Source organism: Neolamprologus brichardi, chromosome 14, assembly GCF_056152115.1.
Source record: "Neolamprologus brichardi isolate AB-2024 chromosome 14, ASM5615211v1, whole genome shotgun sequence".
In the NCBI taxonomy this organism is placed as follows: Eukaryota; Metazoa; Chordata; class Actinopteri; order Cichliformes; family Cichlidae; genus Neolamprologus; species Neolamprologus brichardi.
Window position 1 is genome coordinate 5,698,779 of NC_142117.1, and position 25,391 is coordinate 5,724,169.

The window sequence follows — 25,391 nt, forward strand, 5'->3', positions numbered from 1 at the left end:
ATTAGCCGATTGCTCATTTTGAAAAATGCACCATTTTTACCTCCTGGTAACTAATTTGTTTGCTGCTTAGTGTTATTTAAAGAAAAAAAATCTGTATTTTTACTGGCATCACTTCCTGACATCAGTGAATGTCCTCCAGCTTTAAGTTGGTCTTTAGTTCCTTTAAAAATGGAAATTAGAGCATCTTTAAATGCAGTGTAATGTAGCATATACATAGCAGAGAGAACCAGAATCTCAAGACTGGCTTTGATTCAGATGTAGCAGTTACAATGTGCTGAGTCCAGCGTGGTGAAAGTGCATGGAGCACTTTTGCTTGCCATGGTCAAATTTGTGACATTCATTCGGGCAACCAACAGAAATGCAGAATGACAGGAAGAAGGTGCATATATTACAAATAAAGACCATAAGTGGCCACACACACAAAAATGGTTAAACATAAATAGAAAATCCTCACTTTGAAAGCAAATAGTAATTAATGTGTAAAAAAAATGCATCTTTTCAGTTGCAGTAACTCTAGACATCAGTGATACTTATACTTAGAATTAAGATAAACAAAACAAACAACGAAAAAACTAAGACGAAGTTTAAGGCTCTGTTTCCAAGTCAGACATGACATCTGTTCCTCTCAGGTAACAGCCAGCTCTACTGAGCATGCTTCAGAGACGGCCAGGTAACCTGAGCTAGACCCGCTCATATACACGGTACGTGTTGCAGCACTACAGCAACCAGTAAATGATGGCCCTACAGCAGACAAGCACTACAGGTCATTCTGATGGATCATGTGAGTGGAGTGCACCATATCAGCAGCAGGGTTAAAACACTTGGTTAGGAACAGGTAAGGAACCTGCTAATGTTTTAATGGATTTCTATGATGACGATCTGACAATGATCTTTTTTAAAATTAATATTTAGATGTTCAGAATAAGAAACCAAGCTGTAGTAGATGACACTGAAATAAAAGTGCACAATTTGGTAAATACCAAATTGTAATTGGGTCACTAACAAGCTCTGTTAAAAGCATATTTTCCAATTGTTGTAACTGTCTAGTGAGTTGCTGTGACGATGGTGGGTCAAACTTATCCGAGGAGTCAGTCAACTAATAAGATGGGAAAAGTTTGAACTGGACTGAAACCTAATATCCTATGGTTAACATGTGTGTACCCTGACCATCACACTATCATGAAGCCTGGCGTGCTTCAGTGAAAGTCTCACTAATGTAGTTTCCAGGTAAGTTCGTAGTTTCCTCGCAGCACTTCATTAACCAGTGCAGTTCATCAGGAAATCTAGGCTATATTACCAGCTGGTAATGCCATTTTCGACTTAAACCAGCATGAGGGTGGCTTTACCTCAGGAGGTAGAGCAAGTCACGTACTAATTGTGACTTCCTAATCATGTACTAACTAATCCAAAGGTCAGTGGTTTGATCCCTGATTGTTTCAGTCTGCATGGTCAAATATCCTGGATAAGATACTAAACCCCAAATTGTGTTTGTTGAAGTGTGACTGTTGGATAGAAAGATGGTAAACGGTGCTTGTATGAATGGGTGAATGAGACATAGACTAGAAAAGTGCCACATAAGAACGAATCCATTCAGTATTACCACTGAAGCTAGCCACAGCAGGTAGCTGCATCTGTTTTGACTTGGCTGATTTTTGTTCCTCACACAAACCCAAAGAGATCTGTGTGTCTCCTCGGGATTGAACTGAGGGACCTTCAGACTGTTTTGTGAATGTATAAACAGTGTTGGGGAGTAACGGAATACATGTACCGCCGTTACGTATTTAAAATACAAAATATGAGTAACTGTATTCCGTTACAGTTACCGTTTAAAAAGGTGGTATTTAGAATACAGTTACTTTGTTGAAATAAATTGATTACACGGCGGTACTTCCCTGTTTCATATTGTGGCGGGTCAGGACTGTTTGGGTTTTGTTTGACAGCTACGTTCTGTTGTTCCAGGCGGCAGCGTTACGGTTGCCATGGTTACAGGGTGACGCTCTCTCTCTGCATGTTTCCTGGGTGAGAGAGGCCTTTTTGTTGTTGTGCTAAGCTAATAGGCAGAATGCTACAGGTATAGCTCTAAAGAATGTAGCATCATAGGCAGTGTAGTCCGTGCTGCAGGGAGAATGGACTGCCATACACGTTATGTGTCTGTGAGCGAGGGAGGGAGAAAAAGGAAAAGTACGAGCTGTCATCGAGCAAAAACGGGAGCTGGAAGCATGTAAATATAATAATAACCACTGCAGCCAAGAAGAGAGCCTGACGAGCCCAGTTGTAAGTAAGCTATTAAGACTCGACTGTACACCGTGTTCGTGTTTTCCTCCGAAAAAATAAGCTCCGTTGGAGCAGCCTTTCAACGCCTCTCTCTGTCTCTGGCAAGAAAACTTGACCCAGACAACAAAGTAAAGCTAGTTTTCGGCTACGAGCCGACACAGAACCCACCGTATTAGCCAGAGGTCCCTTTACTACGGAGTCGCGGACCTTCAGTAACAGTAATAAATCACAGCAATAGCACATTCATGTAGTTGTAAACAGCATGATAATATATTAAGTAATCCAAAGTATTCAGAATACGTTACTCTCATTGAGTAACGTAACGGAATACGTTACAGAATACATTTCGGGGCATGTATTCTGTAATCTGTAATGGAATACATTTTAAAAGTAACCTTCCCAACACTGTGTATAAACCACTACGCTGTGATGTTGCTCAGTGATGTTTTACTAACAGCAGGCAGAAAATCTCTAAAGCAGATATACTAGAAGCTGAACAGCCTTAAAACAAAATAACACATCGTGGACTTCAGGAGGCACAGACAGGCTCACTGCCCTCTCATTATAAATGGAGAATGAGTGGAATCTGTCTCCCCCTTTAAGTTTCAGGGCGATCAAATCTCCGCTGATCAAGTGCAGCAGCAGCTACACTTCCTCTGGCTCCTGAGGAAGAATAACATGGACCAGAAGCTGCTGCTGCTACTGTTCCTCAGTGTAGAGCAAGCTCTCCTACTGTGTGTATTTCTGATGTCTTATTATTTATATTTTGTTCCTGCACAGTAGATGTGGAGCATCCACAATTTCAGGACAATAAAGGGCTGTTCTATTCTGTTCCACTAAGAAATGTATATTTGTCCTGGTCCTAGGTTCTTGCGTTTACTTTAGAGTTATTGTTATTACTGTTATTCTGTGCCTGAAGATTTAGATTACTGTCTGATGATTGACTTTCTATCATACTGTTAATTCTGAGCGTCAGTCCTTGTTGTATTGTGTGAGGTCTGTTGGCTGTTTAGTTTCTATGAAATTTTGGCTACAAGTCTAGATTGCTTTACTGTTATGGTGTTCGGTCTGAGTTCTTTGTTTTCTGTCTCATCCACATGTGTCTTGTCAAGAGACAACAAAGAGGCACAAAACAGCTTTAAAGAAATACAGTACACAAAAAAGAGATGCACCACAAAACAACTTTTTTTTTTTTGGCTGCTCCCTTTAAGTGTTGTCACAGCCGATCATCTGCCTCCATCTAACCCTATCCTTGACCTCCTCCTCTATCACACCAACAATTTCTGTTCCCCTTCACTACATCCATAAACGTTTTCAGAGGTCTTCCTCGTTTCCTCCTGCCTGGCATTTCCATCTTCAACATCCTTTGTCTAATATATCCACTTCCACCTCGAGTTTCTAACTCTGTCCCCAAACTGCTCAACCTGAGCTGTCCCTCTGATGATGTCCATCCTGGTCACTCTGTCACTTGCACGTCAGCCTCTTGTCTTTTTCTTAGAGCTACTGCCTCCAAACCCTGCATCATAAAGGTCTCACTACTGTCTTGTAAACCTTCCCTTTCTTGCTGCTATCCTTTTGTCACAAATCCCCCTGACACCATCTCCACCTACTCCACTCTGCCTACACTCTCTTCTTCACCTCTTGTGTACTGTCTGTTGCTTTGGATAGTTGACCCCAGATATTTAAAGTTGTCTACCCTCACTATGTCTATTCCTAGGAGCTTCACTGTTACACCTGTCTCCCAGGTGTCTACTGTCTCTTCAGTAGTATTATGTGATGGCCAGAGGGGCCGATGGCGCAATATGGCAGCCTCGCTTCTGTCAGTCTGTCCCAGGGCAGCTGTGGCTACAACTGTAGCTTGCCTTCACCAGTGTATGAATGTGAGAGTGAATGAATAGTGGTATTGTAAAGCGCTTTGAGGGGTCCCGAAAAGCGCTATATAAATGCAATCCATTATTATTATTGTCTGTGAAGGTTCTCAGTCATCCAGGTCATCGTAGTCAAAGGAGCTTGCAAAGAAAAGCGTCTGGACTTCTTTAAGTTACTTGAAGACGTTTCACCTCTCATCCGAGAAGCTTCTTCAGTTCTAAGGTCAAATGGTGGAGAGTCCCAGATATAAACCTAGTGGGAGTTTCCCCCCACAGAGGGACAAAAGGACCCCCTGATGATCCTCTAATCGCCTGAGCCAAGGTGTGGAACTGGGTGTGGGTCCCAATCAGCCAGAGTTTCGGGTGAGTTCATTGTGAAACCTGGCCCCACCTTATCATGCGAATTCCTGAGGTCAGATGGCCCAGGGTGTGAGTGGGCGTTAAGGCGTCTGGGAAGGGATCTCAAAACTGGATTATAGATGGCAGAGAGGTGGTTTACGACACCAACTCTCTGTCATCTATAATCCAGTTTTGAGCTGGCTATTAGACCTTGGCTCAGGCGATTAGAGGATCATCAGGGGGTCCTTTTGTCCCTCTGTGGGGGGACACTCCCACTAGGTTTATATCTGGGACTCTCCACCATTTGACCTTAGAACTGAAGAAGCTTCTCGGATGAGAGGTGAAACGTCTTCAAGTAACTTAAAGAAGTCCAGACGCTTTTCTTTGCAAGCTCCTTTGACATTATTATTATTATTATTATTATTAAGACAAACTATAATGTCAGTTAAAACGGTTCCCTACAAAAGAAAACTATGCAAAAGATCAACATTGTCGAGACTCACAAAAATGGGGCAACATGACAGAGACAAAAGAGATTAACGTGACACACAAAGATGCATGAAATGACAACAAAGAGACTTGATGTGATGAAAAACAGACACAAAACAACTACCAAGAAATTCAAAATCACTATGTAAAAATGCACGAGATCAGAGTGCAGCTGTACATTTACAACATTAAAAAAAGAGCTTAGCGAAGATGGAAGCTGCACATTGAGTTCAGTGTTAATAAAACATAATACTTAAATAGCTCTTAAATCAGGTTTAAGTGGTGCTTAGACGTTATTGTTTCAATCAGCAGCGCTGTTTGCGCTAGGAATAAACTGCAAAATGCGTTTCTTGTATCGGAGATAAAAGTCTGCCAGGTTGAAATATAATTGCACTCTGTAATGAATGTGTTGTCTTGCTGGTCAATCTGATGAGCCATTCTGCTTTATGGTTATTGTGGAGTAGCTTACATTTGTTTATCACCAGAGAAAAGTCCATTAGTAAAAGAGCTTTAGCAGAAACATGATAGGCCTCATTTGGCTACAATGTCGAGCTGTTATCCATCAGTCAGCCTCCTCTGGGGACAAACTCTATCTCCCCAGTGCTGCCTAGCACACAAATACACATGGTGATGCATTACCATTTAGCTTTATTTGTTTGCTTAGCAACAGAGAGTGAACGTGTACTTGGTGATGGTGTTGGCGGTAAGAATTACTTTCAGTCTGTGAAAACACCCATGAAGACATCTGTGTTTTATTCATGATGTCACTCATTCGTCTGCAGTACTTGTGTGTTTTCAGGATGCTGCAGGCTAAGGTCCACACTCAGCCACGCAGGTCTGACTACACAAGATGGGTGATTATGGTGTTTTTACAGTGATACAATTACGTCTTTTTGTAGGACAAACGGATGATAATGGCGATACGGATAAAGCTGTATCAGGTTACGACCCTGTGGAAGAGAGGCCTCATCATCGCTGCACTGTAACACAACATGTACAGTGAGTAGTACACATGGTTTCCTTGCATCGCAGAGGCCCACTGCAGGCAGTTAAGATTATGCAAATTTCTTTTCAGATATTTTGCTGATGTTGTTGCTGCTAGTCATCAGCGCCCAGCGCATGTCCCAAGTCCCGTTGTGTCCTGCTTCCTGTATGGTTTGTTCTGAGGATGCTGTCATCTGCCAAAGACTGACTCAAATTATAGGTAAAAAATATGCCATTCCCCCTGCTATAACTGAAAGCTGAGCCTAAATAAGTGCATAGTCCTACTGTACGGTAGTCATATGAAAAACATTATTTGTCAGTATTCAGAGCTGAAGACAGCAAAACACGAGAGAAAGGGAACTAACAAAATAAAGGAGACAGTAGCTAAACAGGTAAACACTGAACACAGACATGAAGGATTAACAATCGAATAAGAGGGTACTGGGATATGGAGGACTGGGAGAGTTACGTTACACTGAAATAAAGCATTTCATGCTTTAATAATCATCCATCCATCTTCATCCGCTTTATCCGAGGCCGGGTTGCGGGGGCAGCAGCCTAAGCAAATAATAATCCTAAGCTTTAATAATCAATTGTAAATTAATAAAATAATTTGCTTTTTTTTAATATCCATTATATGGTCATTTAATGGACAAAAACACAAGGAATGTTTTGTTTTTTTTAACTCTTTAAGTATCAAAAAGCTATGTGGTAACTGATGAGACTGTGTTTACAGACAGTAACTCAGTTATCAATCACAGGACTCAGTGCTTGTTCCAGCAGTTTGATTAGTTTCCAAGTTTATTTGTGAAAGCAGACATTAGCTTACCAAAAACGGTAGTATTAAACCCGATTCTTTGATCCCCATGATAGAACAGAGAAAACCTGACTCAGAGTGGTCAAAACATTTATAATTCTTTATTCAATCATCTTCTGGAAGAGGGAGCCCTGCACAGCCCATAGCCAGCTGCAGAATCTCTAACATTAGAAGCTCAGCCTGTGTCTCATATAGTGTTATTTTGGTACTTCACACGTCACACAGTTTCAATACAAACAACTCCTTATATGTCAGTAGCTTCCTCTTTTTCTGCCTAGCTTCCTCTATCTAGCTTGTACAGCTGCGCACGGACTTCCTGTTTTTCAGTCTGGCTGAGCACTTAGTTTGTGAGTCAAAAGTGGCCTTGGTTTACAAGCCTTCATTACTAAAATACATAAAACCATATAATCAGCAAATAAGCATTAAGAATATATCTTTATTTCTTAACAGTAGCTAGCTAGTACCCCCATATCACAAACTAACACAAGCCTACAAGGGTAGGGCTACCTGGAGTGATGCTAATGTTACGTGCTACTTTCGTGTTACCTTCCGCAATTCGTAATTCGTAATACTAATTTGCAAATGGATTCACTAATACATATTTTATTGCACAATGCATTATAAAATGACAAAATTGAAACACAAAAGCCAGTATTGCAAAACATAAACTAAAGAAAACCAACAGAATTTGACATTACTAAAAACTGTCATATATTACACTTTTTTAATAAGCTTATATAATTAATAAAACCTAGAAACATTTTTACTGTAATTCATTTTGTTTTGAATTCTTCCCAGATTAGCTTATTGACAAGTGAAATTCCCCAAAACTATAATTTGATGTAGCATAATGCAAAATTTACCACTTTAATTTGGTAAATTTACTTCTCACGTATGAAACCGAAAGGCACTAATATGCTGATGATGTTGTGTGTTTTTGTATGCCTTGACCAGTTGCTCCGAATACCACACAGGCTCTGCTGCTAACAGAAGGCTCAATTTCTACAGTTCAGCCTGCCTCACTGTCTGAGCTGAGCAACATTACAGTCATTGGTGAGTAAACTGGTGAGTTTTGAGAATTGCAAAACAGCAACAATAATGGTAGGACAAGTTGATTCTGTTCACGGGGGGCATGTTCTGATTTAGGACCTGGATGGCTTGGGGATAGAAGTTTATTGAAGGATGGGACGGGTCCTTCAAAGTAAAGCAAAGTTAGTTTAAATAGTGAATCAAAAAGCAGCCACAATGGTCAAGAGGGGTATTTGAAGGTAGCAAGAAAAAGCTTCTAATGCAGCTTTTCATATTCATTCTATGATAAATTTTGCCTCTCAAATTTACAAAAAATAAAGACTCAAGACTAACTACACACAAGCAAGGCAATTAGTCTTGCTTGTGTTACATGTTCCCTCTTAGTACAGCCTTTAACTTTTGATCCATAGAGGTCAGTGTGCCAAACGCCTTTGCTAGATGAAATAGAGTTACTTTTAAAACTTTGACCCACTAAACTGCACCATAAAAATACTGCAAAGCAATGGCAGATGACAGACAGAAAAAGAACAAAAGAAGGAAACTTGTTTCTTTTTCCAGACTCTTTTTTTAGAAACAATAGCATAGCCAGGCAACAGGACATCTTTCACTTTTTAGATGCATTAAAACATTTAGACTCCCGGTTTTATAGTGTTCAAATGTATTTCTCCCTGCTGATCATCCAGGTTTGAGTCATAACAACATCTCAGAACTTGGTAAAGAGTCCTTCAGAAATCTGCCCTTCCTCCACACATTACTGCTGGACCACAACCTCCTGAACAGTGAGTCTCTACAGGGTGGAGCTCTGATGAATCTAACCCAGCTACAGGTCCTCACCTTGGGCCATAATATCATCAGCACGGTAGGTACCTTTGCTGGGGAAAATGCTACTATTTGCAACAGTAGCATTTTCAGTTGAGAGATTTTGCAGTTAAGTGATTACTTCGTTAATCATGGATAGTAAGTCGTGGAAAAGATGGATGTAGCCGTTGTCACTTTACCAGCTGAAGGTTCGAGCTGAACATTTTTAGCCATCTTAGTTTTTTGAAGACCTGATGTGACTAACTCATCATATATGGTGAAGCATATCCTCCTTTGCTCCTTCTGGACACCTATGGGGACAGTAATGAGCAAAATGAGCATCATATTGTATTCAGCAAAAATTGAAACCAGAGATAGAAGTCACAAATGATGAGTAAAGTGTTTACTGAGGTAATAGAGCAAGGCTGCCCAGGGTAATCTTCCTATGGAAGCTGAACCTTTTTCTACCTGCTGGCATTTAGAAAGAAGATAACCTTTATATAAAACATAGACAGTAAGACCAAATACTATGTGCAGATGCTAGTGGATGTTTATCATCTTCCACAACGTTTCTTGTGCATTTAAAGAACATACAGCATTTTAAGTTTTGGGACTAAATACATGAAGTAAGAATCAACCCTGTGTTGCCGTGCAGATCCAGGGTGGCTGGTTTAAAGGTGCCAAGGCTCTGCAGAGTCTTACACTGGAGGGAAACCTGCTCACCAGCTTAGATTCTCGTTCCTTCCCTCTAAATGACCTCAGAGAACTGAGGAATCTGGATCTGTCAGATAATCTGATTGAACATGTGGACAGAAACAGGTAAGTAGTTAATATTACTATGTTTATTTTTTTCCTTTCTTTAAAAGAAATAAAGGACCTTCACCAAACCTAATGTAATATATATATATATATATAACCCTCTGTGTCTTAGTTTCCGTGGCTTGGTGAGCCTGACGACTCTGGATCTTTCCAGAAACCGCCTGAGTTCTGCTCCTGCGGATGCTTTTGCTTACCTCACCTGGCTGACAAATCTCAACCTGGACCTCAACTCATGGAACTGCTCCTGTCAGCTGCTGGAGCTCGCCGACTTCCTGTCCACCTTCATCCAACAACCTGACAAGGTACAGGAACTCCCCCCACTGAACCTACGTCCACTCACCAGAACCTGAACTGACTTAAATCTTTTCTCTTTCTATTTGTGCTGATCTCAGATCCTCTACAATGGCCGTAGGATGGTTTGTGCGAGCGCCGACAACCCAGCTGTAACCACAGTGCTGGAGCTGACCGATGCCAATTGTGTCCCATCCAATCAGAACATCACAGTGCATATAGAGCCAAGAGCCAGCGTAACGCCTCAGTTGTATGCTCGAGATCTAGCCATCACTGCAGTCATCTGCTTTATTGGTGAGAATGATAAACAACACAGGATAAAAGAACAATGATTTAACTCTTAGACACTAGTGAAAGAATAAGAAAAGAGAATTAGAGTATTAGATGCAGAATCACAAGCACAGAACACCCAGATGAAGCAACACAGTTCTAAATGATCAACATTTGAAAATAAAAACAGGAGAAAAATACACTGCAGAACCTTTAATACCCAATCATACTCATTCTCCTGTGCTTCAGGTGGCGTTGGCTTGACTCTGCTGATAGTTCTGATTTACTATCAAGTGTCTCGAAAGAAAGAAATGAAAGAAAGTAAAAGACTGAAAGAGCAAGAAGGAGGAAGCAGCAGCACAGCTAACCACCGTGTTAATCACCTTGATGTTAGAGAGAGGAGGAGGGATGTTTTCTTGCAAGAAAACAGCAGGCAGCAGTGGAACAAGGACGCCATGACTTTGGACACATGGGCAAATGAACCCAGAGACCAGTTTAGATTTAGAACTGATGAGAACGGTGGCGGTTTCAGCTGTGCTGACTGCAGCAGTGATGCACCACAGCTGAACCCAATGAGAAGAGAAAACAGGATGAATGGAGGGATTGAGGCAGAGGTGGACAGAGAAAGGAGAAAAATAAGAAGGATACCTGATGAGGAGGGGAAAAGGACAGAAGTTCAGCATAGAAACCTGAACAGGGACAAGTTTGTTTTTCAAGAAAATACAAATTCATCTTCTTATCCACAGAGTGAAGCCTTTAATCAGAGAGCAGAGATCCTGCCAGCCCGCAAGAACGGCAGAAATGTGAACAATCACAGGACACACGCAGAAGTAAAGATGAAAGGATATGAGAGTTTACGCTGTGAAAGTTGTCACAGGACATACAGAGCAGAGCAGGACATGAGACAACGGAAGATTGGGACCAATCCAGGAGACTTTGCACTGCCTAATGGCTTCTCTTCTCAGTACAGGCTGAATGAAAGCGGGAGGAATGCTCATAACCACTCTGACATGATGAAGAACACAGAGTTGAGAAAAGTAATCAGAAATGTGTCGTTTGATCTGCAGAGTTCAAGAACCCTGGAGGAAGGAAACAGTCAAATTGAGGACAAGAGAGAGGAGGACGTAATAAGAGACAAAAGAAAGAGAAGAGAAAAGAGGCAGAAAGTTCAGTCCAGCCGGTTGGTGAAGGTCAAACTAAACTTGAATCCTCTAAGAAAAAGCAAAGTCCATCCAAGGAAGAAAAATGAGCAGGGTGCTTTGGAGAAAAGCAGCTCCAAGAAAAGCAAAGAAAAAAGAAAGGATGGAAAAGAACGTGAGGAGAAGGAAGAAAAAGGAAAGTCTAGCAAGAAAAAAATTAGAAAATCCTCCAAGATTGAGACATCGGCTGAGGATGGAATCAAGGAAGAAGAGGTCGGAGGAGAGGAAGGACAGAAAAGCCAAACACCCTCTGAAAAAACAACTTCCAAAAGTGATAACAGTGACCAGAAAAGTACAGAAGAGAGTAGATACCCAGAGAACAACCAGTCTGTGCAAAGCAGCAGTGCTGCTAACCAATCAGGATCCACTATTGTTAGTGGACATGGGCAAAGTCTGCTGGGTAATAAGTATCAAGGAACTGGCCTGACTCTGGGTAGTGCTCAGCATTCATCTACCAACCTCTCACTGCTTGGCTCAGCTGGCTCACAGCTAAGTGGCAGCAGCCTCTCTCTTCAAGGGGGGAACTTCCTGCTCAGCACCTCGGCCTCAGGATCAAATTTGCTGTGCCCCAGAGGTCCAGCTCCTAGTATGGCATTCAGTGGGCCTAATGTGGCTCCAAGCAGTGCTCCAGACATGCTTATCAGACAAACTGCAGGAGGAGTTCTGTCTGCTGCTAACCCTTTCCATGCAAGTGCAACACCTCAGATTGGAGGAGCTCCCTTGAACTTAGCAGCAAACCCAGGAGTTAATCCTGCAGTTGTCCAGTCCCTCTCTCAGAGCCAAATGCTTCCTGACAGTGCTCCTCTTGTAGCCAAGCCAAAACCTGAACTAGCACAGGGACAAGTCATTCAGAATGCAGGACTGCATGAGCTATCTGTTGAACCTCAAGCATCCATGACCAAAGAGAACCTCCCTGCCTCCATGTCTGAGGATGCCCCCAAAAGACTCGAACCAGCGAGCACAGTGGAGAATATATCAATTAGTAACAGTCAGGCAGAGACTGGGAATGTACCTGTTGGTACAATAGTTGATATATCAGTAGGGGGTGTGGCTCAAACTGAGGTGCCTGCAGTGGAAAAGTCTGGAGCCAGCATGCAGGAGGCAGGTGTATCAGGTGTGCCCGGTATATCCACAGAGAGTGAATCCTCCACAGCAGCTGCTCTGCTGCAGCAAGAGTACCTGCCTGAGGAAGGAGGCTCCCCCTCCCTCAGGAGGAAGCTGAGACTGGTGCTTCCTGAGAAGACATCCAGCCGTCCTCTCACTGCTCTGGAGAGGAAAATACGTTAGAAGCTAACTCAGTATTTAAACGACTTTTTATCTGAGTAAAAGGAGATAATGGTACTACTGAATCACTTTGAGATTTAGAGGATTTCATATTGTTTATTTTTTATCAATTAGTATTTTTGCATTTTAAAATCATTCATGGCCTTTGAAGCAGCATTTGAATAAAATTACATCACATGAAAACCATTTAGTGGCTTTGCTGCAGCTTTCTGTCGTTCCTCATGATCTTCATCTACAGATGGTATTTCCTGGTGTGTTGTGACAGTATAGTTAAAAATTACAACATTTATTCGTGGACATGAAGCACAGTTTCATGTAAGGCGGAGCTTTTGCTTAGTTCAGCTGCTAACTTACAGTCATTTACACATTTGAGGTTATAATTGCTCGAGTAGTACAGTAAGTTCTACAGTAAACACAGTAGTGAAATAAAGACAACATCTTTCAGTGATCTGAGGACTAAAACACTGTAACTTTGACCTCTATGCAGATTGCAGCAGGTTTCTGGGGTTTTGGTGTGCATGCAGGATTGGGTTTCAGTTTTGGCGCTAGGATGGCTGTTTGCAGAGGATTAGGTTTCCTGGTCACACTGCAGAGCTCTACATGCTGCCTACACAGGGGTCCATTTACTGTCTGAGCTTTCTTACTCCTGTGAGTCACTGATATATTATACTGTCGAACGTCACTGTCTTGTTAATGTTGTTCTTGGATATGATCACAGAGAAGGTGTCTGTGGTCCTGATTCTTAGATGGCATTGCATTTCTAAGAATAATAACTTTATTTGTATATCTGTTTTTAAAACACACAGTTAAAAAAAAAAGAGCTTCACAGATTGGATAGAAGCACGTGTTAATAATAAGTGTACATTTAAACACACAAATACTTACATTAACTGCTGCATAGACACTTCAACACACATATACGAAGAATGAGAGCCAAAAATTAAAGATGAGGGTAAAGGTAACTTAATAAAAACCCTTTTTTTTAATACAAACCAAACATTGAGCTGACCTGATAAGGCAGAGGAGGGCTGCTCCAAAGTTTTGGAGCTCCAACCTTAAAATTGTGGTCACAAAAAAATAATTTCACTTCAGTTTTATTTATATAGTACCAACGAGAAAAATGGCAACAATCAAACAACCCCCTCTGAGCAAGCACTTGGTGATAGCCGGGAGAAAAAAACTCCTTTTTAAAAGGAAGAAATCAGACTCAGGGAGGGGCAGCCATCTGCTGTGACCAGCTTTGGGTGAGGAAAAGAAGACAGGGCAAAAGACATACTGTGGAATAATATCTAATGATTAAATGCAGAGTGGTGAATAAACACACAATGAATGAAAACAAAGTGAGTGAAGAAAGCCTAGACCTAGTGCAGTTTAAGTAAGGGAAGATTCAGGGTTACCTAATACAGTATAAGCTTCATCAAAAAGGAAAATTTGATCTTAGAAGTAGATCCAAACTAGGAGCTGGTTCCACACAGCGCTGCTTCCCATTATACTTTTAAAAACCCAGAGCAGGAACCACAAGTAAGCCTGTAGTCTGTTAGCAAAGTGGGGTGATATGGTCTTTAAGATAAGATGGGGCCTGGTTATTAGATTAACACGGAGCCAATGAAGAGAAGTTATCATGGGACAACTCTCTCTCTAGTCCCTGTCAGTACACTTGTTGTAGCACTTTGGATCAATTGAAAGCTTTTCTGGGAGTTTATAGGACACCCTGATAATAATGAACTAGAGTAGTCCAGCTTAGAAGTAATAAATACAATAAGTAGCGTTTTAGCATCTGTTGTTTGTAATGTGTTTGTAATTTTAGAGATATTGCAAAATGCAAGAAAGCAATCCTACATATTTGCTTAATTCAAAGGTATTGAAAGACAAAAACCTCAAAGATTTCTCACAGTGTTACTGGAGGCCAAGTAATGCCACCCAGAGTAAGTATTTGTTTTCTAAGAGTTTTAGGGCTGAGTACAAATACCTCAGAATTTAGGAGCAGCTTGTTAATTTGTAACACACCTAGATGGAGAAAGATTTTTACAAAGGTAAGGACTTTTCAGCAAGCAAACTTTATAAACAGGCCATTTAAAGCCTATTTTAATGTCCTAATTCTTTGTAGAGCTTTCAAAACTGATATTGGATTGATATATGATGTGTTGCTGAATTATATATATTGCATAAAAACATACTACAAAGTTTGGTATGGTTTTGTACAGGCTAAACTGGTTAGCTGGCAGTAGCAGTGTAGTTTGCAGTGATGCACTATACAGTATATGGTGGGCTGATGCATAGCATGCTGTGGGGGTTGGTGAGCATGGCTCAGGGGGTTGGGAAGCGTATCTGTAACCGGAAGGTCGCCGGTTCGATCCCCGGGCTCTCTGTCCTGGTCGTTGTGTCCTTGGGCAAGACACTTTACTACTGGTGTTGGCCAGAGGGGCCGATGGTGCCACAGGGCAGCTGTGGCTACAACCGTAGCTTGCCTCCACCAGTGTGTGAATGAATAGTGGCATTGTAAAGCACTTTATAAATCCAAACCATTATTATTAATGTAATCATTACATCAAGAGTAAAACATGTATATTTGAGGTCATGATGCTGATTAGATTCACTCACAGACTCCCTTTCATACTAGTTTCCTTGGTGGTCTAGGGGATGGAAATCAGCCATAGAGCTTGTGAAACATCTGCTTATATGTTGTTGAATTCAGTGGGGTTGATCCTCAAAACACAGTGAATATCAGAGTAGCAGCACTGGCCAGCTGATTGCAGCCTTACACAAAGGAAAATTGACTGAAAGTCACAAAACAACTCATGAAACGTCTTTCTATGCATTTCTTCTCTCCCAGCTGCACCACAACAGCTGATTTTAGGGTTCCCCCTCAGGGATACACCCTGGACAGGTTGCCAGGATGCTGCAGTATATAACTATATAACGTAACATGAAGCTATGCACCAATAGATTTTTTTTTCTTCAAAAAATCATGTCTTCTCTTACATTGGTCTGTTTCCCATTACATCCCATGTAACTCTTTTACTTTTCAAAAGTAGAGTAACACGCTGCAGCCCCCCCCCCCCCCCCCCCAAAAAAAAATCCTACCATTCAACATATTTCTAGTTGTATGCACACCATTTTATTCACTCCATTGCTTCACAGCTAAATCTGGTGCTTTTCCAACAAAATCAGCTTATAAGACGTGACGATGATGGATTTAGGGGTAGTGTAATAACACCAGGAAATGTGTGACATATAAGAAGTGGTTGCAGTCCTTGCCTGTGGTTGTTAGGGGGCAGTGTGTACCTGCACACACCAACGGAGGCACCCTTCTTTTTCAGCAGCTGCACTTTTGATTTATGACTCAGATCTGGCACTTTGGAGACATAATTATAACAGAGGGAAAAATACCTAATTTGCTTGATAGAGTTAGGGGCCTGAGTGTTGAATTTGAACTCATTATTTTACCAAAAAGACAAAGGCTGACAGGAGAGAATGAAACCATTTAACATTTGATATGATCTTCAAAAATATCAAAATGTCAAATGTACACAGGTTTATATTCTGTGGAGGGGGAGGTTTCCCTCAGTATAAAGGTTTAACACACCAAACCAGATCTGGACTAGACTCCAGATTCCCCCCCAAACAGGTAACCTGTTTGGTTTTCTCTTCACCACTTTCTCTCTTTAGAAACCATGATGGCTTCGCCGTAGAGTACAGAATAAGTCCAGAACAAATCAAAAACCCAGAACACTACCACAGTAAAGCGCTATACAAATACAGGCCATTTACCATTTACAGTAAGTGCAATGATCTAGCAACAACCGAGGACCTAGTAGCAGGAGAGTAATCAAATTGCACACAGGTAGATAATTACTTAACTGTTTCCAGGTGCATCAACAAGGAAGGTAGGAGAGCCAGTAAGACCTTGCCGCTGAAACAAACAAGCAGAGTTACAACACACACATGCACACCACAGAGAGGAACGTTCGAGCATAAGGTGGAGAAATGGTAGAAAACGATGATAAACACAGGAGGACAAGGAGACGTACCCCCTACCCCACCCCTCAACAATAAGAGGCTCCTGGTGACCTAACCTGGCTTGTTGGAATGCCTACAATGAAAATCTCTAACCAAGGAGGCTGTGGAACCAAAGTCCTCTCCTCTGGCAGATAACCTTTCCAATCAACTATCCGGTCTTTAAGTGATGACATGACAAATCCTGCTTCCGGGCCCAAACTACCCTGGGTTTAATAAGGCCTTTGTGTTTTTAATATGTTTTAATGCGTTGTATCTTGTTCTATTTAATCTCAACAGTGATCACTGTGATCACTGTCAGCCTCTCTCGGTTTTTATTACCTCTATTCATTTTAAAGCTCAGTTTTTAAAACCTTATGATGTAACTACAGCCCAGCCCATGCAGCAGTATATTAATGACTAACCTCGTATTGTGGATGGATTATCTCAGTTGTTCTCCTGACTCAAGTTCAGTCCGTTTACAGCATCCTGTCATGCGATTGCATTTGTTCGTAACCATCGGGAACCCTCACGTTAACTTTTATCGGGTGGGAAAAAGTTAGCGTTCATCCTCCAGCTTCACTGTTTTAATTATGCTAACATAGCTGTGTCACTAGCGATCACGTACTAGCTAGCCTAACTTCAGTAACCCTACAAATGTCACTGCTGTTTACTTTACTGTCTTCATTTATGTTGAAAGTGATAGCAGAGCTATACGTCTTAATTTGTTTCGAAAATCCCTCAGTCAGAACATGGTATATTATATTTAGATGGAAACTAGCGAGCTAACTCCCTGCTAATTTCTAACTCCATTAAATTTCATTGATGCCTGGATGTTAAACTTGATTGTTACACCTGGTCAGTGTTGCCAACTCCTCAGTAAGGAAAATCGCTATTGGTTGTCCTAAAAGTCACTAGAAGTCGCTAAATGACGTCATCACCTAATTTGCATAATTGGTCATGCTAATGTAATTGTAACCTACGCTGCTGGAGAGAGAAATAACATCGTGGACGAGACATAAAGTGAGCAAAAAACGTCCTAAATGCATTTAGAATTTATTTAAAACTACAAATTAAATTTCTTTTAGCAATTATTGTTTTTTGTAATGTCTTTCACGTTTCTTTAGAAAAAAAGTCGCTAGGGGGTCTGAAAACTCGCTAAATATAGCGACAAAGTTGCTAAGTTGGCAACACTGCACCTGGTAGAGCAGCCACACTGATCATTTTATTACAGATGAAATAATTTAGACAGTTTTTTCTCTCAGTGATGCCACAGTGATCGTGTGACTTAGGGACCTGCAGCCGAGTTTGGGCCCAGGCACGGCTAATGACGTCAGACTTAAGGACCGGATTGACAATCAGGCAGACATTTGTTGTTTTCAGCAGGGCAGTTTGGGTTGCTCTCCAGAGGCAATGACAACATTGAATATAGTGTTAGACTGAAGGAACAATGACCTTCATGACCTCACCTTCCTGAGATGGACACAATGGTGGTTGGTAACTAAGTGATGCCTCCAACCTTCCCTTCATATCAAAAATCCTTGAAAGAGTAGTTGTCAAACAGCTAACAGATCATCTGCAGAGGAATGGCTTATTTGAAGAGTTTCAGTCAGGTTTCAGAGCTCGTCACAGCACAGAAACAGCTTTAGTGAAGGTTACAAATGATCTTCTTATGGCCTCTGACAGTGGACTCATCTCTGTGCTTGTCCTGCTAGACCTCAGTGCAGCGTTCGATACTGTTGACCATAATATCCTATTAGAGCGATTAGAACATGCTGTAGGTATTACAGGTACTGTACTGCAGTGGTTTGTATCATATCTATCTAATAGACTCCAATTTGTGCATGTAAATGGAGAGTCCTCTTCACACACTGAGGTTAATTATGGAGTTCCACAGGGTTCAGTGCTAGGACCAATTCTGTTTACATTATACATGCTTCCCTTGGGCAGCATCATTAGAAGACATAGCATACATTTTCACTGCTATGCAGATGACACCCAGCTCTATCTATCTATGAAGCCAGATAACACACACCAATTAGTTAAACTGCAGGAATGTCTTAAAGACATAAAGACCTGGATGGCCGCTAACTTTCTGCTTCTTAATTCAGATAAAACTGAGGTTATTGTACTCGGCGCTGAAAATCTTAGAAATATGGTATCTAACCAGATTCTTACTCTGGATGGCATTACCTTGGCCTCCAGTAACGCTGTGAGGAACCTTGGAGTCATTTTTGACCAGCATATGTCCTTCAACACACATATTAAACAAATATGTAGGACTGCTTTCTTCCATTTGCGCAACATCTCTAAAGTTAGAAATATCCTGTCTCAAAGTGACGCTGAAAAACTAGTTCATGCATTTATTACTTCCAGGCTGGACTACTGCAATTCATTATTATCAGAATGTCCAAAAACTCGCTGAAAAGCCTTCAGCTAATCCAAAATGCTGCAGCAAGAGTCCTGACAGGGACTAGAAAGAGAGAGCATATTTCTCCTGTTTTGACTTCCCTTCATTGGCTTCCTGTTAAATCCAGAATTGAATTCAAAATCCTGCTCCTCACATACAAGGTCTTAAATAATCAGGCCCCATCTTATCTTAATGACCTTGTAGTACCATATCACCCTATTAGAGCACTTCGCTCTCGCTCTGCAGGCCTACTTGTTGTTCCTAGAGTATTTAAAAGTAGAATGGGAGGCAGAGCCTTCAGTTTTCAGGCCCCTCTTCTATGGAACCAGCTTCCAGTTTGGATTCGGGAGACAGACACTATCTCTACTTTCAAGATTAGGCTTCAAACTTTCCTTTTTGCTAAAGCATATAGTTAGGGCTGGACCAGGTGACCCTGAATCCTCCCTTAGTTATGCTGCAATAGATGTAGGCTGCCGGGAGATTCCCATGATGCATTGAGTTTTTCCTTTACAGTCACCTTTCTCGCTCTCTATGTATTAACAGACCTCTCTGTATTGAATCATATCTGTTATTAACCTCTGTCTCTCTTCCACAGCATGTCTTTATCCTGTCTTCCTTCTCTCACCCCAACCAATCACAGCAGATGGCCCCGCCCCTCCCTGAGCCTGGTTCTGCCGGAGGTTTCTTCCTGTTAAAAGGGAGTTTTTCCTTCCCACTGTCGCCAAAGTGCTTGCTCATAGGGGGTCATATGATTGTTGGGTTTTTCTCTGTATCTATGAAGCGCCTTGAGGCGACTTTTGTTGTGATTTGGCGCTATATAAATAAAACTGAATTGAATTGAATTGAATTGAATCTAGACACAAGACAGCTTTAGGTGAGAATGTCTTGATATTTGTCCACTGGGGAAGACTTCAGGTGACAGAAGAGATATTTTTGTTGAGACAACCTACAACAAAGCCTGGTGACGGTGCTGCAGACACACATATGGACAGGCACTCGGGGGAGGTAGGCAGAGCAGGGAAACTGGATGCAAGCGATAATAATGAAAAAAAAAAACGACAATGAGACAGGCGAAGAAATAAAACTAATCTTAAGACATTAAAGACAAGAATATATCAAAATAAAACAGGAAGTGAGAACCATAACTAAATGCAGACACATAAATGAATATAAAAATGTTGACACAAAAGAACGTGTCAAAAAATACTGAGGGAACAAAACAAACTCTAGAAGTGTGACTAAATTATAACAGGACCTAAGGACTCCAAATATTCAGTAACATGAATATAATAAAATTATGAACACTAAAAAAAGAATACAGCCTAAAAGGCTTAAAACCACAGTCAGATCCAGGTCATGACAAAAACAAGTCCACAGCAAAAACAGCTCTAATCAGGAACCAAGGAACCTGAACATCAGTCCAACAATTTAGCAACAACAAGGGATTTTTTTTAGCGTTAAGTAGCAGGTAATTATTGATTAGATTGCACATAGGTGGGTAACTACCAAACTGTTTGCAGGTGCGCCAACAAGGAAGGAAGGCGAGCTAGCAAGACCTCACCTCTGAAACACACAGAGTAACACCAAACTCATCCGCACCCACACCAACAGAGGAGAAAGAAAGAAAGCAGCAGTGGAGAAATAGGTAGAAAAGGTATGTCAATGCAGAAGGACAAGAAAACCGTAATATTCTTATTACATATGAGTAAGATAAGACTATTGTGCAGTAACTTCACCCTGTGCTGCCACCTTGTACACCTTGGTACAAATGTAACTGTGTCTGCAAGCATCTACATGAAATGCAAATGTTGAATGCAAGAGAAGTAATGTCTAGCGGGCTCTGTTATGGCTCTGACTCTTCCCACGCCCATGATAGATGTTTTTTCTTCTGAAAAATGGACATGTATAGAAATAGTTTAACAAAAATAGCACAAAATAAATAAAATATGAAGCTTATGGTAAGTTCAGTAAGAAAGATCTGCAATCACTCATCTTCCTGCTTTCCTGTTCTTTACATGACTACTGCTTTACCACACTGTTCATCTCAATGCTGACATCATAACTAGTCCAGGGGTCGGCAACCTGCGGCTCTGGAGCCGCATGCGGCTCTTTTGTCCTTATACTGCGGCTCCGGGTGGTTTGGGAAAATAAATTAGAAGTATTTAGCTGAAGTGTATTTTATTTTTGTTTAGTTCTTTTTTTAACTTGTAGTTCTAAATTGGAAGATTATTGTGATTTTGAAATATAAAAATAAAATTATATTATATTATTTTTTTCACCGCTCAAAATAAGCTCGCGGAACTCGCGGAAGCCGGTGTACCCGCCGAAATGCCGTGCATTTAACGAGACTTTCGACCCCAGGTAGGCCAGTTATGGATCTTCGGATCCACATTATGTCGGCAGCTGTTCTCCACCGTGAACTATGTTGCCGGAGGTTTCTTCCTGTTAAAAGGGAGTTTTTCCTTCCCACTGTTGCCAAAGTGCTTGCTCATAGGGGGTCATATGATTGTTGGGTTTTTCTCTGTATCTATGAAGCGTCTTGAGGCGACTTTTGTTGTGATTTGGCGCTATATAAATAAAATTGAATTGAATTGAAAATTAAAAACAAACACCGCTCACGCCTCACAGACGACAGCTTACAGTCCTGCGTAAAGATGAAAGCCCCAATTTGCAGATGCTGCGCACAGGTTCGGGACCAGAAGTCTTATTGTAAACATATCACGGCAGACCCGACGATGTTTCCATGAACATGCTTTTCAGCATCTCTTTACTGACCACTTTTCACACACGGTTGCTGTACGCATACAGCCGGCTGTAGCTTTTCAGCTCACAGCCCGACACACACCAACACAACAGCATAGATAGCACAGACTTTAAGGTGGCGAGGCGTGATTGCGGGTGCCGCTCACGTGCGTCCGCCTCCCTGCAGCGGCACTGCAGACCACGCCCCGCCGCACACATTAACCAGGTAAAATACATATTTAGGCAGAATTGTGCAAATATCTATTTTTCATTTTTTAGCAGCATAGTGCTTTTTTCCAATTACTTTTTAAAAGTCAGGTCAAAGCTCCAAAAGCCCAAAGGCGATATAAGGGGCAGCTCACAACAGTTTTTGTTTGCTGGATCATTTTAGTTCAGCTGGGTGTCTTTCCTTTTGTTATATTTCTTTAAGAGTTCAAAATGTGTTAATTACATAAATAAAATGTAATTTTCTCTGTAGCACTTCATGGATTTCATAAGCAACACAGTTGCTCTGTGGATTCTTTTAAAAAGCAGTTAAAAACTATTCTGTTCAAACAAGCCTTTTGTTGATCTACGTATTTTATATTCTTTACATTATTTACATTTGATCTTTTACATTGTGTATGTCTATTGATTGTATTGTTTATTTTAATAATTATGTACAGCGCTTTGTGACTGCCTGTCTGTGAAAAGCGCTTAATAAATAAACTTTACTTACTTACTTTAGTTGTTCACACAAAGCATAAAAGTAAAAAACAATATATACAGTGTTATCTTCATTTTAGATTTCAAAAAGTATTTGCAGCTCCCAGTGTTTTCTTTTGCGTGGAAACCGGGTCCAAGTGGCTCTTTGGGTGTTAAAGGTTGCAGACCCCTGCTCTAGTCCAATCATTTTCTCACCTGCCTTTTTTAAGCCAATCAGCCTCCACTTTGCATGGTTTAAATCTTTCTTCTACATCTATTTTAGCTTGTTATCATTAAAGAGTAGATAGAAAAAGATGGATGTAGAAACCAGGACACCATGAAGTGCCAAAAACTGCAGTTCCTCATCTGGCCACATGAGGCTGGCACCATGTGTGAGTCATACTCCCATAACTGTATAGCATTAAAAAGCCCGTTTACAACCTGGTACAAAATATGCTTTAGGGTTAAAATGTAGATTTTCCTGTGGCTTAATGTTAAAGCCCACACCTCAATTAAAGTCAAATAACTGGATTCCTACAGAACAAACAAAATAAGCTTTTATACTTCAGTTTTGATGAGCACTAATTGCTCTCATACAGTTTGCTAAACACGCTTGCACTTAGCCCTTCATTCTGTTGCACCACTGTGAACAATTCTTGGCTCCAAACACCACCAACAACATGCTGGACTTGAAAACTAATTGGTGACATCATAGTGGATATGTCCATCTTTCACATATAGACTCTGTATGGGGTGGCTTTTGGAATCAGCCTCAAGAGTCCATTAGTTTTTGGCTCATCAGTGCGGGTTTTATTTTTAACCCTACAAATCATATATTAATGGCATCCAAATTCAATTCAATGCAATTCAATACTAAACACAATGTAACAAGCCAACGTATTAGACCATTTACAAAAAAATGAACATTTTCACTGACGTCTCCATCTAAGAAACCAAAGCTGTGTGGCTACAAAAGAAAAGAAACACTAAAGTAGGATTTTCTGTTTGACCTAATAAAGGTAAAAAAATACTTATTTTGCGAGACTTCAAAGGTATTTGTTTTGCACTTGCAAACTACTTTAAATAAATGAAGGGGCAGGATACAGACAAAGGTGTATTGTGTCAAAGGAGTTGTAAAGGGGTGTGCTATTATGTGCAGTTAATTAAAACAGCTGTCACAAAGCACTCAGAAATAACATGAAAGAGGCAGGTTTGGAGTAATGACTGCATGTCAATGCAGCGTTGACTTTATTCTCAAACACATTATTAGAATCTAAAAATAAGGAAACCATAATGGGTGCTGTTGCCCAGAGTGCTTTCATCTGCCAAAAAAACCAAACAAAAAACACATTAATACAAAGAGATACAGAACGAGAGCGTTATGTCTCATTATCATTAACACTAGAACAAAAGCTGATTTAAAAAAACAAAACAAAAACAAATTTAAACACAGCCAACCCAGCAACAGTTAAAGTTTCTTAAATAGCCTCTGTGAACAGAGAGATAGAGATGACAAAGGAGACCATGCAACCCACTTGTGCGTTCTCATTAACACTTCACACACTCACACAGTTTGGATCCAAATCAATATTATCAACAGACATATGCCAGGAGGAGGAGCTGTCATCATACAAAGGGATGTTTTTTTTCAGCAGACAATTGTTTGACATTTTATTATTTCATGGACTAAAATACAGTGGATTTCATCAAGAGCACAACAAACGTTCTTTAATCGTACACAATTATTCACAGTCGGTGCCTGGTTAAACAAACAGCTTCAGGTGCTCTTCCAGATCTTTTTCCAATTTGTCTTGAGCCGAACGAAGCGGTGCGATTTCAGTCATTATCGCAGTGTTCCACACTCACAGTAACCATATGTTCTCTGTCTCTGCAGACACCGAGTGGGACTTCAGACCAGACGGCATCAAACTGAGGGCTAACGTTCATGTGATTAAAGAACCAGTTATCAAACACAATTTGTGTCGTATTTGGTTAATAACATTTTGTTTTTTATGCCGTTCCTCTGACTTTGGCTATAGAAGGAGACCGCAAGTATGAGTTAAAGAAAAAAGAAACGAGTAATTGTCCTTATATGGACAACTGAAAAGATTATGTTACAGCAATTTACAGCAACTAATTGTAAACACCATCCTTGCAAAAGAGGAAATGGGGCAGATGGGAAATCAGACAAAGGTTGGAGTATATACACCAATATACCTCTCCATGCTGGTGTACACATTTTCAGTTCAATGGTAGTACAATGCAGTAAATAGACAGTAGAAAGCGCCAAATGCAGATGTTTTGTCAGCATTCTCGAGAAATGTTCCACTCTTCTGTTGCTGGAACTATTATTTTAAGAGATAAACTAATTTATTCCGGATTTAGACGATCCACTGTGAGTCTGATTTTTGGCTCTCGCTGTGTTTAAGGATGGAGAGAACAAGCTGGAGGTTCTGTGGTGTGGCAGTAGAAGGGCTCGGCAGAAGGTTGATGCCATTTGGTCCTGAGATTAGCTCAGATACAGAGGTTTGTCTCTCTGGAGAGCCCTGGAAGCAGAGAGGAGAATCAATAAGGACATGTTTGACACGCTTCATTGTTTCAATGATGACGAGTTTTTCCCCTTTCGTTTCCTAACGAGCCTCAAGAAAAATCAAGTCTGTTAAAAGATTATATGAACTGGTTTTGGTCATTTCTACTCTAGATTAATTTACATTAAACCAAATCTTTTGTATGCCGAGGTGATATGCATTTAAAGTGATTAATGTAGACTGCAGAGTACACATTGGTTAATATTACAGGTAATACAGTTATTTTAATAGGTGTAATCCCACGCATCTGCTTTTAGGCTTTTTCCTACATTCATATGGAAACTGAGAACTACTGCTAAAAGGTTTTTATATTTAGCTAAGATAGAAAAGCTTCTGCTCCACTGGATGGCTATCAAGAGCAGTGGGTAAATGTTCCTCACACATTCCACATTCCCATCATGTTTTCAACACTCTTTCCTTTGTCTTTCATTGACATCGTCTCACTGTATTCTCTTATCCTTTAACAGTTTAGCAGCACCATCTGGACAGGTAACATTTTCTTTCTGTTAT

At 40.7% G+C, this 25,391-nt stretch overlaps 2 protein-coding genes across 2 annotated transcripts in view; one reads left to right on the plus strand and one right to left on the minus strand.

Moving 5' to 3' along the window:
- The first annotated feature begins 770 nt into the window (after positions 1–770).
- Positions 771–12,464, plus strand: lrrc53 (leucine rich repeat containing 53). The gene is made up of 9 exons (XM_035915651.2): positions 771–835; positions 5,870–5,969; positions 6,046–6,174; positions 7,726–7,824; positions 8,484–8,659; positions 9,254–9,417; positions 9,530–9,719; positions 9,810–10,002; positions 10,228–12,464. The coding sequence occupies exons 2-9, from the start codon at positions 5,963–5,965 to the stop codon at positions 12,462–12,464; spliced, it is 3,195 nt and encodes a 1,064-aa protein (XP_035771544.2). The 5' UTR covers positions 771–835; positions 5,870–5,962.
- Positions 12,465–23,504: 11,040 nt separating this feature from the next.
- The window catches only part of tox (thymocyte selection-associated high mobility group box), a 58,147-nt gene continuing 56,260 nt past the window's right edge, over positions 23,505–25,391 (minus strand). The window contains exon 10 of the mRNA XM_006808411.2: positions 23,505–24,839. Coding sequence (XP_006808474.2) covers positions 24,803–24,839 — 37 coding nt within the window. The 3' untranslated portion in view covers positions 23,505–24,802. The remainder of the gene's footprint in view (positions 24,840–25,391) is intronic.

Excerpts from the sequence above, each read along its gene's own strand:
- lrrc53 (XM_035915651.2), top strand. Across the intron at positions 8,660-9,253 it reads GCCATAATATCATCAGCACG|ATCCAGGGTGGCTGGTTTAA; the intron begins GTAGGTACCTTT and ends GTTGCCGTGCAG. Across the intron at positions 10,003-10,227 it reads TGCAGTCATCTGCTTTATTG|GTGGCGTTGGCTTGACTCTG; the intron begins GTGAGAATGATA and ends CCTGTGCTTCAG.